Below are 14,903 nucleotides of genomic sequence, written 5' to 3' on the forward strand. Positions count from 1 at the left end.
ACATCTTAATGCGATGTTTGAAACATCTCTAAAGGTGTTGCATTGAATGGTCATACAAGATTGAACTTAAGAGGCAAAATCAATTTTCTGCCATCTACAAATGCTAAGCAAGATATAGTAATTTAAGTTTCTAGCTAGTTAGATGGAATTTGAAAATAAGCTAGCAATGTTCATATTATAATTCTCCAAACTTCTTTATCTATACATCTCTATCAATAATTTTTTTAATCGCTAAAATAATCAACCATCTCATTGTGATTATCAGGTATCTTTTGGTGAAACATCTCATGGATTGTTAAACATCCTTACAAATATTTCAAACATATTATATTAAGCTTCAAACATCTTAATGAGATGTTCTAAACACTCAACTCAAAATATCATCGACCAAACCCAGATAAACATTGCAATAAGTTCACAACACACAAGAACAACAATAACAACACGAATATTTAACAATATCTTAAGATGTTTCAAACACTTAACTGACATGTTTGAAACATCTGGGCAAAAAAGTGTTCCACAAATCCAAAATAGAGCAATATAACTGTTTCAACATCACAATAACTAATTTTATGGGCACGTGGAACAACCACATCAACGGCTACAATTAAAAAATATAAAAATACCAAATTTTCGGTCAAAAATATCAACTACACAACAACTCTAGAATTTAGGCACAAAAACTACACAACAACAAGAAGATACAAAAACACCCAAAAAAAATCAATTTAGGGTTGAAATAACAAGTTTAGAGTTTATCAATATGGTAGAAAAAAGAAAGAAAAAAGTTAAGAAAGAATTACAAGAAAATACACATGACTTCACACCATAACAAAAAATGGCCCATGTTTTTAAGTTTTACTCTACCTAGCCCATATTGTACATATTTTGAAAGCACTGACAAATTCAAAATATGTGCTCTTACAATCATTGCTTTTAAAAGCTATGAAGTTAAAAATGTATTCTCACAACCATTGCTTTCACTCTCTCTTCTTCTCACATCTTCTACATATGCTTCAAGGGGCTGAGTATTTTCTGCTTCTCCGCATGTGTCACCTGGTTGCAATGTAAGAAAATTGAAAAGTAGAAGTCCACCATTGAAGGCCATTCAAAGCTTTGCTTTCGAAAATATGATTTTTGAGTTTGTTAGTTGTTTGGATTGGGTGTTGTTCCATTGATTTCANCTAGGTGGCTGGGCAGCTGGTGCTGAAATCATGGGCTGCTGACCCTGCTGTATTGTCTTGCCCCGAAGCCTGGGGCAGGTCCTCTTCAGATAACCCGGATCTCCACACTCGTAGCACATTCTCGGTACCATAGCCTGCTGCCCTGAAGTCTGAGCCTGCTGACCCGTATACCCACTGGAAGAACCCTGAGTGGCCGGTGGGCGATAGGAACTCTCTGGCATAGCGCTGAAGTACGCACTAGAAGGATCCTGATAACCTGAATACCCGCCGGAGGAACCCTGAATAGCTGGTGGGCGGTAAGAACTCTCCGGCATCGCACTGAAATAAGGTCTCACTGGAGCACCTCGGGGAGGGGGTGGTGGTGCTGAATATGAGGGTCTGCTGGGCTGGCCTCTCCCGGAGTGACCTCTACCCCTAGCTGGGGCACCTCTGAACTCTCCTGAAAACCGGGCCCTCTTGTCTTGCTGAAGCTGCTCTCTACCCCTCAGGCGATACCCCTCAATCCTGCGAGCAATCTCTACTACTAGCTGATACTCAGTACCCATCTCCACCTCTCGGTCCATGCTAGATCGAATACCGGTGCAACCCCGCAACAAATCTCCGCACTCTCTCTGCATCTGTGGGAAGTATCATGAGTGCATGGTGAGACAACTCAGAAAACCTCGCCTCATAATCGGTCACAGACATCTGACCCTGCTCAAGATGCTCAAACTGGTGCCGTAGCTCTTTCCTCTCAGAGGGTGGAATATACCTATCCAAGAATAACTGGGTGAACTGACCCTAGGTGAGGGGAGGAGAACCCGCTAGCCTGCCAAGAACATAGGACGGCCACCATCTACGGGCCCTGCCCTCCAGCTGAAAAGTAGTGAAGTCAACTCCATGTGACTCCAATATCCTCATATTGTGCAGTCTGTCCCTGCACCTGTCGATGAAATCCCGGGCATCCTCATGTCGCTCGCCCCCGAAGACCGGAGGGTGAAGTGTAGTCCATCGGTCCAATAGCTTCTGCGGGTCACCATCCGCAGCTGATCTGGGCTGGGGCACCACTGCGGTAACTGGTTGGGCCCCATCTGCGGGTAGTGAACCCGGAGTCTGATACACTACAGCCGCATGACCAGGAGCCTGGGCAGTAGGGTCTGTGCTCCCTCTCCCGCCTGTGAGGTAGCTGGATCTGGTGGAAATAAACCAGCCTGAGTCATGGTATCCATGAACCGCAACATACGGCCCATGACCTCCTGAAATCCCGGTGCTGTCACAAAGTCCACCGGGGTCGGCTTAGCTGCAGGCACCTCGCCCTGCTCCTCCATGATAGGATCTCCCGCGGGATCTGCTGGTGGTGGTACTGGAATAGCTCTTGGACGCCCTCGTCCCCTACCACAGGCCGGTGCCCTCCCCCGGCCTCTGCCTCGGCCTCTAGCAACGGGGGGAGCGGCCCCGCCCGGGTTTGGAACGTTAGTCGTGTGTGTCCTCACCATCTGTGAGAGAATATGAGGGGGAAATTTAGTATACTAAATCACTGCACGATAGGAGATGAATAAAGAGTAGTCTTTCCTAATACCTTATAGCCTCTCAAAGATAAATACAGACGTCTCCGTACCGATCTACAAGACTCTATCAGGTTTGCCCATAACTTGTGAGACCTACGTGAACCTAGTTCTCCGATACCATATTGTCACGACCCATTTTCGTAATAGGTCATGATGGCGCCCAACGCCATCGCTGGGAAAGCCAACGCGGAAAAATACAAATTAAACTTTCGATCACTTTAACCCCAGAATAGTTGAAATAATTCTTCAAGTTGGAAATAGATTAGAAATGATGATAAAAATCATGATAATCATACAAACCCAAAATAATAACGTCTACTAATGTGTGTGCCAAGACCTGGTGTCATAAGTAGTGGGCGACTAATAGAATGTACAACAAGATACACTACCCTACTGTCTGAACAGAATAGACAGCATAAATACATAAGAAAACTCCTTCAAGCTGCTACACGGCACGAAAAGGAAAGCAGCTCACCGTAGGAGTATCAAATCTGCTCAGTGGTGCGCGCCCAACTGGTAGTCAGATGTACCTGCCTCAGACCCTGTACAATTAAGTACAAAAGCGTAGTATGAGTACATAACAATATGTACCCAGTAAGTATCCCGCCTAATCTCGAAGAAGTAGAGACGAGAGGTCGACTCGATACTTACTAGGGTCAATTAATATGAGAAGAGTTTATAATAAGCATGGATATCTCAAGTTATTTACATTTAGTAATCATGGAGTAACAGTTCTTTCCCAAACACTAACAAGGATGCTTGTCTATAGTCTAAGCAGATATGTAACTCAGCCCTTGAAGGATTTCTAAGCAAAACATACGCAGATAATCACCGTGGGACGTACGACCCGATCCAACACAAAATAAACTGTGCACTGCCGAGGGTCGAACGGCTCGAACCATAGATGCATCTATTACCCCGCTCGCGAATCACCCGTGCGACGCGGTCGAATAGAAAATAAGCTCATTAACAAGCAACATTAACAATTAACATATATATGAGGAGTAGCCATACACAGAAATACCAAGTGTTCTCCTTTAAAAGACCAAACAGGATAAGGGTCATTCTCTAGTCTCATTCTTCTTACTCAAAATAGTTCATATAAATCCAAATTAATCAACACGTACTAGAATATCACGTAAAGCATGCTTATGGGTCCTAGACTACCCGGACTTAACATAATAGTCGCTACGTACGGACTCTCGTCACCTAGTGCGTACATAGCCCCCGAATATAATGGCAATTAATTCAATTATTATACCTATGGGGACAATTCCCTCTTACAAGGTTAGAAAGGAGACTCACCTCGCTCCAAAGTGCACTCCAAATGCCAAGAACAAGTCCAAGCCCTCAATTCGGAGCCGAACGATCCCAAACTAGTTGAACGAAGTAGGAACTAGTTAATATAGGCTCATAGGATCGAATTCTAGCTATTTAAGAAATCTTCCAACCATTAACACAAGTTTTCTAAAAATCCGACCCCGGGCCCACGTGCCCGGATTCCGAATTTTTTTGAAGGAATTAGTTCTTTACAACATAAGGATCAATAATATATGATTTCTAATTAATTCCATAACAAATTTCGTGGTTAAATTCAAGTTTTAGCAAAACCCTAGGTTTAGCTCTAACCCCTTTGATTTTGCCTAAGTTCTAGTGTTTAATCTACCTAAAATACGAGTATTAAACTAAGGATGGGTGGAACAAACTTACCTCTTGATGCTAAGTGAAGACCTTCTCTCTAAAGCTCCCAAATCGCCCAAAGGAGGAGTGAAAATGTAAAAAAAATGACTTAGAACCCGTCTTTAATGAACCTCAATGGTTCAGTGATTTCCGCTTCTGCGGTAAAGGGACCACATCTGCGGTCCTGCATCTGCGAGATTTCAACCGCATCTGCGAAAAAGGGGATGGAAGGCTGGGACCACATCTGCGGTCTGGGAGCCGCATCTGCGGCCTGGGAGCCGCATCTGCGGTTCCTGGCTTTGCTCCCCTGGGCCGCTTCTGCGATCCCGCATCTGCGGCAGCAGTTCTTCATCCCTCTTTCAAAATTTCCACTTTACTCGAGCCTCGTCCGATTGACGCTCGGGGCTCCCGGGCCCCGCCCGAACATACCGACAAGTCTGAAATCATGAGACGGACCTACTCGAACCTTCGGAACACCCAAAACAATGCTAAATCTAGAATTCACCCCCTAAACCAAATGAATCAAATTTATGAACTTCAAGTTCTTAATTTTCCTTCAACGGGCCAAAACGCCCTAAATCTACTCGGATTGACACCAAATTTTATGGGCAAGTCTTAAATGATATTTCGGACATGTACTAGGCTTCGGAACCAAAATACGAGCCCGATACCTAGGAAATCAATGATTACTTAGTTTCTTTAAATCCTTAAAACTTCAAATTAACAATTTCTAATAAAAATTCATTACTCGGGCTAGGGACCTCGAAATTCGATTCCGGGCATACACCCAGGTCCCATATTTTCCTACGGACCCTCCGGGACCGTCAAATCACGAATCCGGGTCCGTTTGCTCAAATTGTTGACCAAAGTCAAACTTAGTCTTTTAAGAAAATCCTAAGGAATCAAATGGGCATATTTCACCCGAAACTCTTCCAAATTTCGAACCACCCGTCCCAGCAAGTTGTAAATTAGCTAAAGCAAGCACGGGGAGTTTTATTTAAGGGAATGGGATTCAAAAAGGCAAAACGACCAGGCGGGTCGTTACACTGCGCGATTTGTGTTTCTGTGGGTAGTTGTAGGTAAATTTGTAAAACTAAAAACTAGCAAAATTCCCATTTTCAAGTGAAATTGGAAAATTTGGTAAGAATGGGATAACCAAACATTATTTTCAAAAAAAATTTTGAAAAAAAGGAAAAATTTTGTATGTGCAAACGGGCTCTTAAAGAAGAGAATGAGAGGAAGCCAATCATTCATTTGGGCCGTGGTGACTCTTCTGCAATACCATGCTTTCGAACTTCTCCAGTAGCAAAAGACGCTCTTTTTAGTGCTGTTCGATCTGCTAAGTTTAATGGTTATGCTCCTGCTGTTGGTCTTTATTCAGCTCGGAGGTCTCTATGAGTCAATACATAAAAATCTTACACCGTTAATAACCGAAAAACCAAATCAAAAATAACCGAACCGAACCTTGAAAAAACCGCACCGAACCGTAAATACTTTGGTTTGATTTGGTTATTAATATTACAAAACGAAAACTGATAAACCGAACCGTACCTTCATACTAACCGACCCACGCCCACCCCTACTGTTAAGCTTTTCTTTACATAGAATTGTGAAGGAATGAGAGTAACTAAAATATAATTGCTAGTATACCTCCTGTTTGACAAGTATGACAAGACCGGACTATAAGAGTCAGTCAACACATCTAAATTTTTATGTGAATTCACATATTAATTCTGTATGACAAGTATGAGAAGTATTAATTCTCGCACAAATGCAGGATAAGGCTGCGTACAATAGACCCTTATGGTCCGGTTTTTTCCCGGATTCTACGCATAACGGAAGCTTAGTGTACCGGGCTACCCTTTTTTACTTTAAAACTAGTTGCCTATTATATTTATGTTATATATTTTATTTGTATTACATAGAGTTATTTGTCTTGTGCCGAGGATTATTTAGTTATATTACATTAATAATAAAACCATGATTACGACTATACTATTGCCTAAAAGAAAGAAAAAAAGTTATTTTATTGTAAAGGAACCTTGGGTATAGATCTTTTAGAGTTCATAGAATAATATGAAATATTACTATTTTAAAATAAAGGGGATCCTTTCCTTATTTGAGGTAAAATCTCAATTGAATTTAAACTCCTAACAATTATGACCTAATTCAATAAGGAAAGAATTAATAACCAAAATTTAGTTGATTTTTAAGTCCTAAATAATAGGAAAATAACTTAAATTACTATTTTAGCTATTATGAAATTTATTTTTAAAGGACAAAAAAGACGAACGACATTTCGCTAAGGATATTCGTGCTTTTAATACAGTATGGATAGATATAGATTAAATAGTACCAATCACAATTTTATGATTCACAACAATTAGTAATATTTGAAAATTATAGCTAAGATTTCCTTATATAAATAATGTCATTCATTTGATATTAAGGTGGCTTTTTGCTTCTGAAATTCTCTTTCACAATTTCTAGTTTTTTTTTTCTGTTTGGTTGGAACATTTATGCAAAAGAAATTTTAAAAAATTACTTGAAAAAATATAAAAACGTTTTTGCGATTTTGTTAATTTTTTTTAAAAACAAAAGCCACCAAATTGGAAATTTCAAGGCAAAAATATAGTAGAAGACAACTATGCTAACATCTCCTAGTTTTTTTCACAGACAATGATTACTTTTCTTTCCCTTCTCTATTCCAAACTATTGGACGTGTCTTTCTCTTACATAGACTACTCCATTCCGTTTTTTTTACGTACAGAAAACCAAACCACATTGTAAATACCTATTAGAACACAACATCAACATTGGGAAGTGGGAAAAACTTAAACAAATTTCTATATAGCGAAGGTTTGAAAACAAGAATCAGTTTTGTTCTTCAAACCTAAACGTCTTTTCTATGTAATTGTTTCCTTCAACCACTCTCATATTCTCATTTATTAAGCCCAAAAACAACAGCCAAATCTTAGTATTTTAGTTTTTCGTTTTTATAATAGCAACTTCATGTTTCTAGAGTCTTTTTATGGTAAGGGACAGCTCTACATCCGCCTACATGGATTTTCATGATCTTTGTTGAAATATTTTGCCTGAATTGGTTGGTTGATCACTATTTACGTTCATTCCATAAGTTGAAGAAATTAAATATGAAAAGCTTTGGTTTTTAAGTAAATTTCTTAATGAAAATTCACCCTACCATTCTCTTTAATAGTATTGGATTTTTCTTCCAAATCTTGGTAAAAATATTGCCACTTTGTTTTGTGTAAGTTGGTATTGTTTGAAAGTTGAGTTGAGAATATGGGGAGTTTAGAGGAGGGCAAAGACTCTAATACTTTAGTAATAAATCAGAACAAGCCTTTACCATTAAAAATACTTCAGTTTCTGCTGCTATTTTTTGGTCTAGGAATTGCTTTTTCAATTTTAAGTATGTGTATGCTTAGATTTGTAGAAGTGCAGAATGTATTACTTCCTGTGATACAAACAAGAATACAGTCATGTTTTCAAAAACCAAATAGTTTAGAGAGTTGGATTAGACCTCCATTAAATTTGCAGCATAACATGAATGATAGACAGCTTTTCTGGAGAGCTTCATTTGTTCCTCAAATTAAAAATTGTCCTTTTAAAAGAACGCCTAAGATCGCGTTCATGTTCTTGACTCGAGGACCTCTGCCTTTGGCGCCATTGTGGGAGAGATTCTTTAAAGGGAATGAAGAACTTTATTCAATCTACATTCATACCTTGCCATCATATAAATCTGATTTCGCGCCTTCCTCAGTGTTTCATCGCAGGCAAATTCCTAGTCAGGTAATGTCAGCACCATCCTTTAAGTTCTAATTGTACAAATATTGTTCAAAATTGTGCACAATTGTTGATCCTGGTTCTGTGCTTTGTAGGATTTAGTAGTGTGAGTAGCTTTAATTTTCTTTTAAAAAGTTGATATATGAGAAGTAGAACTGATGAGGCTAGTGTATTGTAGTACTAATATGTATTTCTGGTCATAATTGTGTGGCTTTCAATTTCACATAGGTGGCGGAGTGGGGAAAAATGAGCGTGTGTGATGCTGAAAGACGGCTTCTTGCTAATGCATTGCTTGATATTTCCAATGAATGGTTTGTCCTCCTATCCGAGTCTTGCATTCCTCTCCATAACTTCAGTGTTGTCTATCGCTACATATCAGAATCCAGGCACAGCTTTATAAGTGTATTTGATGATCCTGGACCTGTTGGAAGAGGGCGTTATAATAAGAACATGTCGCCTGAGGTTAACATCACTGAATGGCGTAAAGGATCCCAGTGGTTTGAAGTAAACAGGAAACTGGCTATTGACATTGTTAAAGATCAAGTATACTACCCAAAATTTGAACAGTTTTGCAAACCATCATGTTATGTTGATGAGCATTATTTCCCAACAATGTTACACATCCAATCTCCTCATCTCCTGGCAAATAGGAGTCTCACTTTAGTAGACTGGTCTAGAGGTGGTGCTCATCCTGCTACATTTGGAAAGGCTGATATTACAGATCAGTTTCTCAAGAAAATTGTGGAAGGCGGGACGTGTGTCTACAATAACCAGACAACTTCACTTTGTTCCCTTTTCGCCAGAAAATTTTCTCCTAGTACATTGGAACCTTTATTAGAACGCTCGTCCAAGTATCTGGGCTTCTGATATGAATCTGTGATGAAACAAACTTTCTGCCACATGATTGCAGTTATTCGCGGCTTCAGAACACCAAAGGCCTGACAACACAGGATTGACATTGCCCCTGATATACTAAGATATACGATATTCTTGAATATGATGATGTTGTAATCACATTACATGAATTCCTAGTATTTATTATTTGACTTGGATGTTATCAAGAAAATAATCTGATTTGGATATCTTCAGTTCTTACTCATCCTATTGGTTCTAGGCTGTACTTATCTTACCATACTAGCATAAGTTTAAACATTTTGTCATCTGTCACGGGCTCTAATTGTGGTATGATACACTGATGCTATTACGATCCAAAACACCAACGTGAAAACAAAGCTCTACTTAATTACTGTTGACACAAGAACAACCACAGAAAATTAAGAGAAGGAAGAAATTGTAGAAAAAGAACGAACCTGTGTTGCTTTTTTACTTTGTATTGAATATATTTACAGTAAAGAACCTTTTATCAAAGAGGGAAATAAAAAATGAAGGAAATTTAGAAAAATGGAAAAAGTACAACAAGAAAGGGTTTTCTTACAAGATCAAGCTATAAGGTTTTGGATACTAAAAATTCAATTTCCTTTCTTCTTGTATAGACCTAAAAATTCGAGCTGCAGATTCAGATGCTGATTTTGGGTTATGAGGCACAACCTTGATCACTTGAATTCGCTGCTCCGTATTGTTATCTTTAACTGGTTGATCTGAACATTTTGCTGTTGGTGTGATGGGAAAAAGAGAGAGTGCATCCCTTTGCACCTTCTCAGAAGGACTACTTGCACTACTTCCTTGCATGTCACTCCCTCTATCCGCCTGAAAAGTCCGATCATATTCTGAAATGGCCGCGCTCTTCTGGCATGATATATTGCATGATTTTTTATGAGGCCTGACCAAGTTAACATCATGCATAGATGGGCTATTTTCCCTCTCACTTGACCTGATTCCGGGAAATGGATTCATTTTCTCAACAGCTGAACTTGAACTAGATGGTTTTATCACAGGCATGGGATAAGGTTGAATGCAGGACTGATCAGGGATTGCATGACCAGGAAAAATCCCAACACCTTGCTTATGAGAAGTCGGAACACTATAAGGCACATTCGAAAAGTCTCCAACTATAGGAGATAGGTTCACAGGCCTGGAACTACCATAAACTGGCGCCATGAACCCGGGGGGTGGTGGAGAAGGTCCTGAATAAGGTTTATAAACAAGTCCTTCAGAAGGTGATCTTATTGGAACTAACCACTGATATCCAGGAGGCGGTTGGAAGCACCGAGGTGCTAATTTTGGATCAGATACAAAAGAGGTAGATGTTGGTGTCCCTGCATTTGGTTTTTGAGCTGAGTGCTGTGGTATGAGTTTTTTATCATCATCTTTGCGGAGGGGAAGCAGCTTTTCATAAGTATTATTATCTGTTGGATGCACAAAATTGTTTGGTTTTGTAGAAACCTTTTGTTCAACAGCCAATGCAGGAGGTTCAAGAACATTATCACATGGTAACTTCTTCAAGGAAGAAAATTTGATGGAAGGTTGGTGGAGATAGAAGTTGCCTTTGAACAGTATATCTGGTGATCTGGCTATCAATTTCTGAACCTGTAAAGATTGTAGAATAAGTAGTATTCTTACAAAATTTAAACAGAACATCAAAAACCTCCTCAACCCCCTTCTAATTATTGATTTTGTTGCAATTGGTCCTTCTATTAAAAAACTTCCAGTAGACTTTAGAAGATTTTTCTGCCCTTCGATTAAAGCATACAGGTCTGGCATCGAAAATGAAAGACTAAATTAACCACCCTTCATATGACCATTGAGCACTTTGTCTCTTCAAGAAAAACAAAAGAAAGGGCAATCTAACTGATAGAAGTCGAACGTACCTTTGTTAGCCTGTGCAGCTCAAATAGTTGTATTGCAAAGATTCGCTGCTGGCTGAAAAATAGTGAAAATGCAAGTTAAATGGTACATCACAGAAAAAAATATGATATTATATGTGCATGACACAGGCTGAAAGTAGACAAATTAGAATCAGCACATATCTTTGACTAACCCCTGAATCAAGCCAATAATTTTCAATTTTACTGTCACAATGAGTTGGTTAGACATAAAAAATGACTAGTTAAAGAGACTTACTGTACAATGGTTCTTCTTGCTTTCCAGAATAGTTCTTGACCTATCAATGCTATGACATTATCTGGACATACTTTTTCTACTAATCTAGAGTTCAATGAAGAAGCTTCTGAGATCTCTTCACTTCTGTCTGTATCTCCTACTTCTTGAGTACCACTAATCTGGCCTTCAGGACAGTCAGAAGAGGATTTAACTCGCTTTGGACTTCGATGGTTCTCTTCACGAGGTATAAAGGAACACGATGCACCTTCCATTATGGTAGCACATCTCTTCGTTGTGTCATCTTCATTTTTCGCATAAGTAACATCTGCTGTGGCCTTCCTTTTGTGCAGATCCCAACAGTCCTCATCAGATTCGGAGGTAGAATCACTACACCTATTCAAATCAACTCCAAAACCACATCTATTTTCCGTACCACTTGATACAAATGATTTGATATTTAGCTCAGTATGTACTGGACTTGAAGTTCTATGCACCACTGACTTATCCCTAGATGACAGATGAGGAGCTGGTAGTTTAGCACAAAGCTCTCTTTTTTGACACTGAGCTAGATCTCCAGCTTGATTTATACTATGCTCCCGGAACTTTAATTGCATACCGCCTGTCAAAGAAGGTTTGTAGCTTGATATAACCAGTTTTTCTTTCTCTGCACTTTTATGTATATTTCCATGATCTAGAGATTTCCCTGATGCAACCAACTTTGAACCACAACAATCATTTTCCCTTCCAAACTTTTTGGCGGAAGGGTTACTATTAGAGTATGATAAACTGTGTGGATGAAGAGGATTACACTGAGATGTACTAGGCAAATTCCCTTTAAGACTTAAAACTTGAGGATTTAGCGGCTTCAGTTGTCGTACATCAGGACGTCCCATTGTAAATTTTGCTCCTCCAGAAGAATACGGATGAAGTATATCAATAAAATGAGGAGACTCGGTTGAATTGTGAGATCTAGCAAATAAACTCTTTTTGTTGCAACCAACCTACAGGTGTTCAAGAGCTTGTGTGATTCGGTCATAATGGTCAAAAGCATCCAAGCATTTCCTATTTAAGGAAAGACAAGGCATAATCTATGAAGCAAAAGTACTATTTCCTGATTACCAAAACAGCAACAGCAACAACAACCCAGTGGAATCCCACAAGTGGGGTATGAGGAGTATAGTGTGTACGCAGACCTTACCCCTACTCCGGCTCAAGAAGATGAAAAGAGACAGTGGGGCAGTAATAGCAAAGGGAGCAAGAAAGATAACACCAGCAACGTAATAACCAAAAAATAGAGAAAAGCAATAACTATAAGCAGTAACAATGACACAGTACTACAGACACAATGGAGTAACATGGATACAACAAGAGCCACTAGCATCCTAAGACAATACACTAACAGACTAACCTCCTACGACCTAACTTGCAACCTTAAAGAAGTAATAAAACACTATCAGGTTAGCCTCCTACCTCCTAACCTACAACCTTAATGCTCGACCTCTACAACTTCCTATCAAGGGCCATGTCCTAGAAAATTTGAAGCCGCACCAGGTCCAACCCTAATCACCTCTCCCCAATATTTCTTTGGCCACCCTCTACCTTTTCTCATATCCATCAAGGCCAGCCGTTCACACCTCCTTACCGGGGCATCCATGCTTCTCCTACGCACGTGCCCGAACCATCTAAGCCCTAGCTTCCCGCATCTTGTCTTCCATGGGAGCCACGCCTACCTTCGCCCGGATATCTTAATTCCTAATTTTATCCAGCCTAGTGTGCCCGCACATCCCAATATTTCCTGATTACCATGAGTTGGTAATAAAGGGGATAAACAAACTAACTCAATCTGAAACAGGACAAGCAATAACTAAACAAAGGAATTTAAGTAGATCCAACATCCAAAAGTTTTGGATGATGAAGAAACTCGTGACTGAATCGCATAAAAGATTTCAGTAAATGATTATACTACACTTATATCTATACCTAGTTTACCTCCTTTTCTAAGACCATATGACTGCATAGATTGTTTTCAACTCATCAATTTTCTACTTTGTTTGACACATTTAAATAGTTGGTTGCTTCCAAAATAGTTTCTTAAGCCGAGGGTCTATCAGAAACAATCTCTCTACCTTCACAAGGTAGGGTTAAGCTCTCCATACACACTACCCTCGCTAGACCCCACAAGTGGGATTACACTGGATTGTTGCTGTTGTCGTTGTTGTTTGACACATTTAAATAGAATGCCATTGACTGGACTTCTACTATTAAAATGATATATCACAGTATTAAAAATCTGATCTTTGACTTCCTAATAGGGATGCAAAGTTTACCAAATAACAAACCATTCTGCCTGATTGAAATTTCAAACAGAAACACTTGGAAATCCCTCTATTCCCCAAGTAAAATAAGAGTACACTAAATTTATACTTACAAGACTAGAAGATGCAGCAGGAATGGAGTTGCTGCCATTAGGCGCGAGAGGCAGCATTGACATTGATCCAGGAGCAGGAGCAGAAGTAGAGGTGAATCTTTGTGGCGATAAGGTACTAGACGACTGTTCACAAAGAGCCATTTTGTTCCTAGGAGGTGCTCTTGGACCTCCTTTATCTGCATCATTTATATGTAATCTAGGAAACAAAGGATCCATACGCTTCTCTTCTTCTTTTCCTAACTTCATCCTTAAGGCCTAAGACACAAACGTCGTGGCGAAGGAGTATGTATACTTGAATTAGATACTGCTGAAATACCACACTTACACAAAATTTCAGTATTTATATTCTCTGAGTCGTACGATTTCATAATTCATGAGACCCTTCTTACATATCCAAGAATGCTCACTACTACAAACCCAAATTCTCTTGCAAAAGAATTCCACAAACAATCAGCCCACCTCAAAAGATTGGTTCTTTTGACTGGAAATCAGTAGCAATAAGCAAGACAACATGAAATTACAATTCAAGAACAGTTTTAAATGCCAAATTCAATCTTGATTCAAGAAAGAGAGAAGAAAACAGGCTGTGATACAATGAACAAATTTTCCATTTGAAATGCTTAGAAAATAAAAAGATATGATCTCTATGGAAAATGGGAGTGGAAAATCAAGATAAAAGGGAAGAGAAGAGCAACATATGGGAATCTTAGAAGAAGATCAGATCAACAAATACATGAGAAGGAGAATAAAAAGTGGGTAACGTGGGGCCAAAAAAAGTGGATAGAATTACTGGAAATTGCATGAGTAAGGGACATTAAAAGGCACAGAATATATTAGTACGTAGTATGTAACATTATAAAACGAACAGAAGAAATAAAAGAAATGGTGGGAGTGACTGAGTCGCTCTCCTTTTCTTTCTCTTTCAGGCAAACGCAGCAATAGTTGCCGATCAATATGAATGTGGACACTTTAGAACCACATTTCCTAAATTGGCCAATCTTTTTATGAAATATCTGGCAAAGATCTCACACCAAAAGCGGACACACCTTGTTTAGTGGAGTAAAAAATTACCCGAACCCGACGCATACGTCAAACTGTATCATATATTGCATGATCAATATGAAAAAATTACATTAAAATACATGTAAATGCACCCTGCAGGGGTGGCTCAAGGGAGGCTAGTAAAACATTTTGCTTTAGGCCCCTTAAATTTTGGGGCCCCAAAAACATATTTAATTATGGATTTACTATCTTATT

General features: G+C 39.2%; 2 protein-coding genes across 2 annotated transcripts; one reads left to right on the forward strand and one right to left on the reverse strand.

Annotated features, from left to right (window-relative positions):
* LOC109226354 lies at positions 7,209-9,316 on the forward strand. Its single transcript, XM_019391139.1, has 2 exons — positions 7,209-8,224; positions 8,447-9,316. Exons 1-2 carry the CDS (start codon positions 7,718-7,720, stop codon positions 9,083-9,085), a joined length of 1,146 nt encoding a protein of 381 aa, XP_019246684.1. The 5' UTR covers positions 7,209-7,717; the 3' UTR covers positions 9,086-9,316.
* LOC109225667 (ELF3-like protein 2) lies at positions 9,595-14,590 on the reverse strand. The gene is made up of 4 exons (XM_019390416.1): positions 13,647-14,590; positions 11,240-12,219; positions 10,987-11,038; positions 9,595-10,705 (listed from the first exon to the last, which is right to left on the reverse strand). Exons 1-4 carry the CDS (start codon positions 13,890-13,892, stop codon positions 9,680-9,682), a joined length of 2,304 nt encoding a protein of 767 aa, XP_019245961.1. The 5' UTR covers positions 13,893-14,590; the 3' UTR covers positions 9,595-9,679.

Source organism: Nicotiana attenuata, chromosome 5 (genome assembly GCF_001879085.1).
Source record: "Nicotiana attenuata strain UT chromosome 5, NIATTr2, whole genome shotgun sequence".
NCBI classification, from domain to species: Eukaryota; Viridiplantae; Streptophyta; class Magnoliopsida; order Solanales; family Solanaceae; genus Nicotiana; species Nicotiana attenuata.

Coding starts and splice junctions, on each gene's coding strand:
- LOC109226354 (XM_019391139.1), top strand. CDS start 7,718: ATGGGGAGTTTAGAGGAGGGCAAAGACTCTAATACTTTAGTAATAAAT. Junction 8,225..8,446: donor GCAGGCAAATTCCTAGTCAG/GTAATGTCAGCA, acceptor AATTTCACATAG/GTGGCGGAGTGGGGAAAAAT.
- LOC109225667 (XM_019390416.1), bottom strand. CDS start 13,892: ATGAAGTTAGGAAAAGAAGAAGAGAAGCGTATGGATCCTTTGTTTCCT. Junction 12,220..13,646: donor CTGCTGCATCTTCTAGTCTT/GTAAGTATAAAT, acceptor GAACACCTGTAG/GTTGGTTGCAACAAAAAGAG. Junction 11,039..11,239: donor GCAAGAAGAACCATTGTACA/GTAAGTCTCTTT, acceptor ACTATTTTTCAG/CCAGCAGCGAATCTTTGCAA.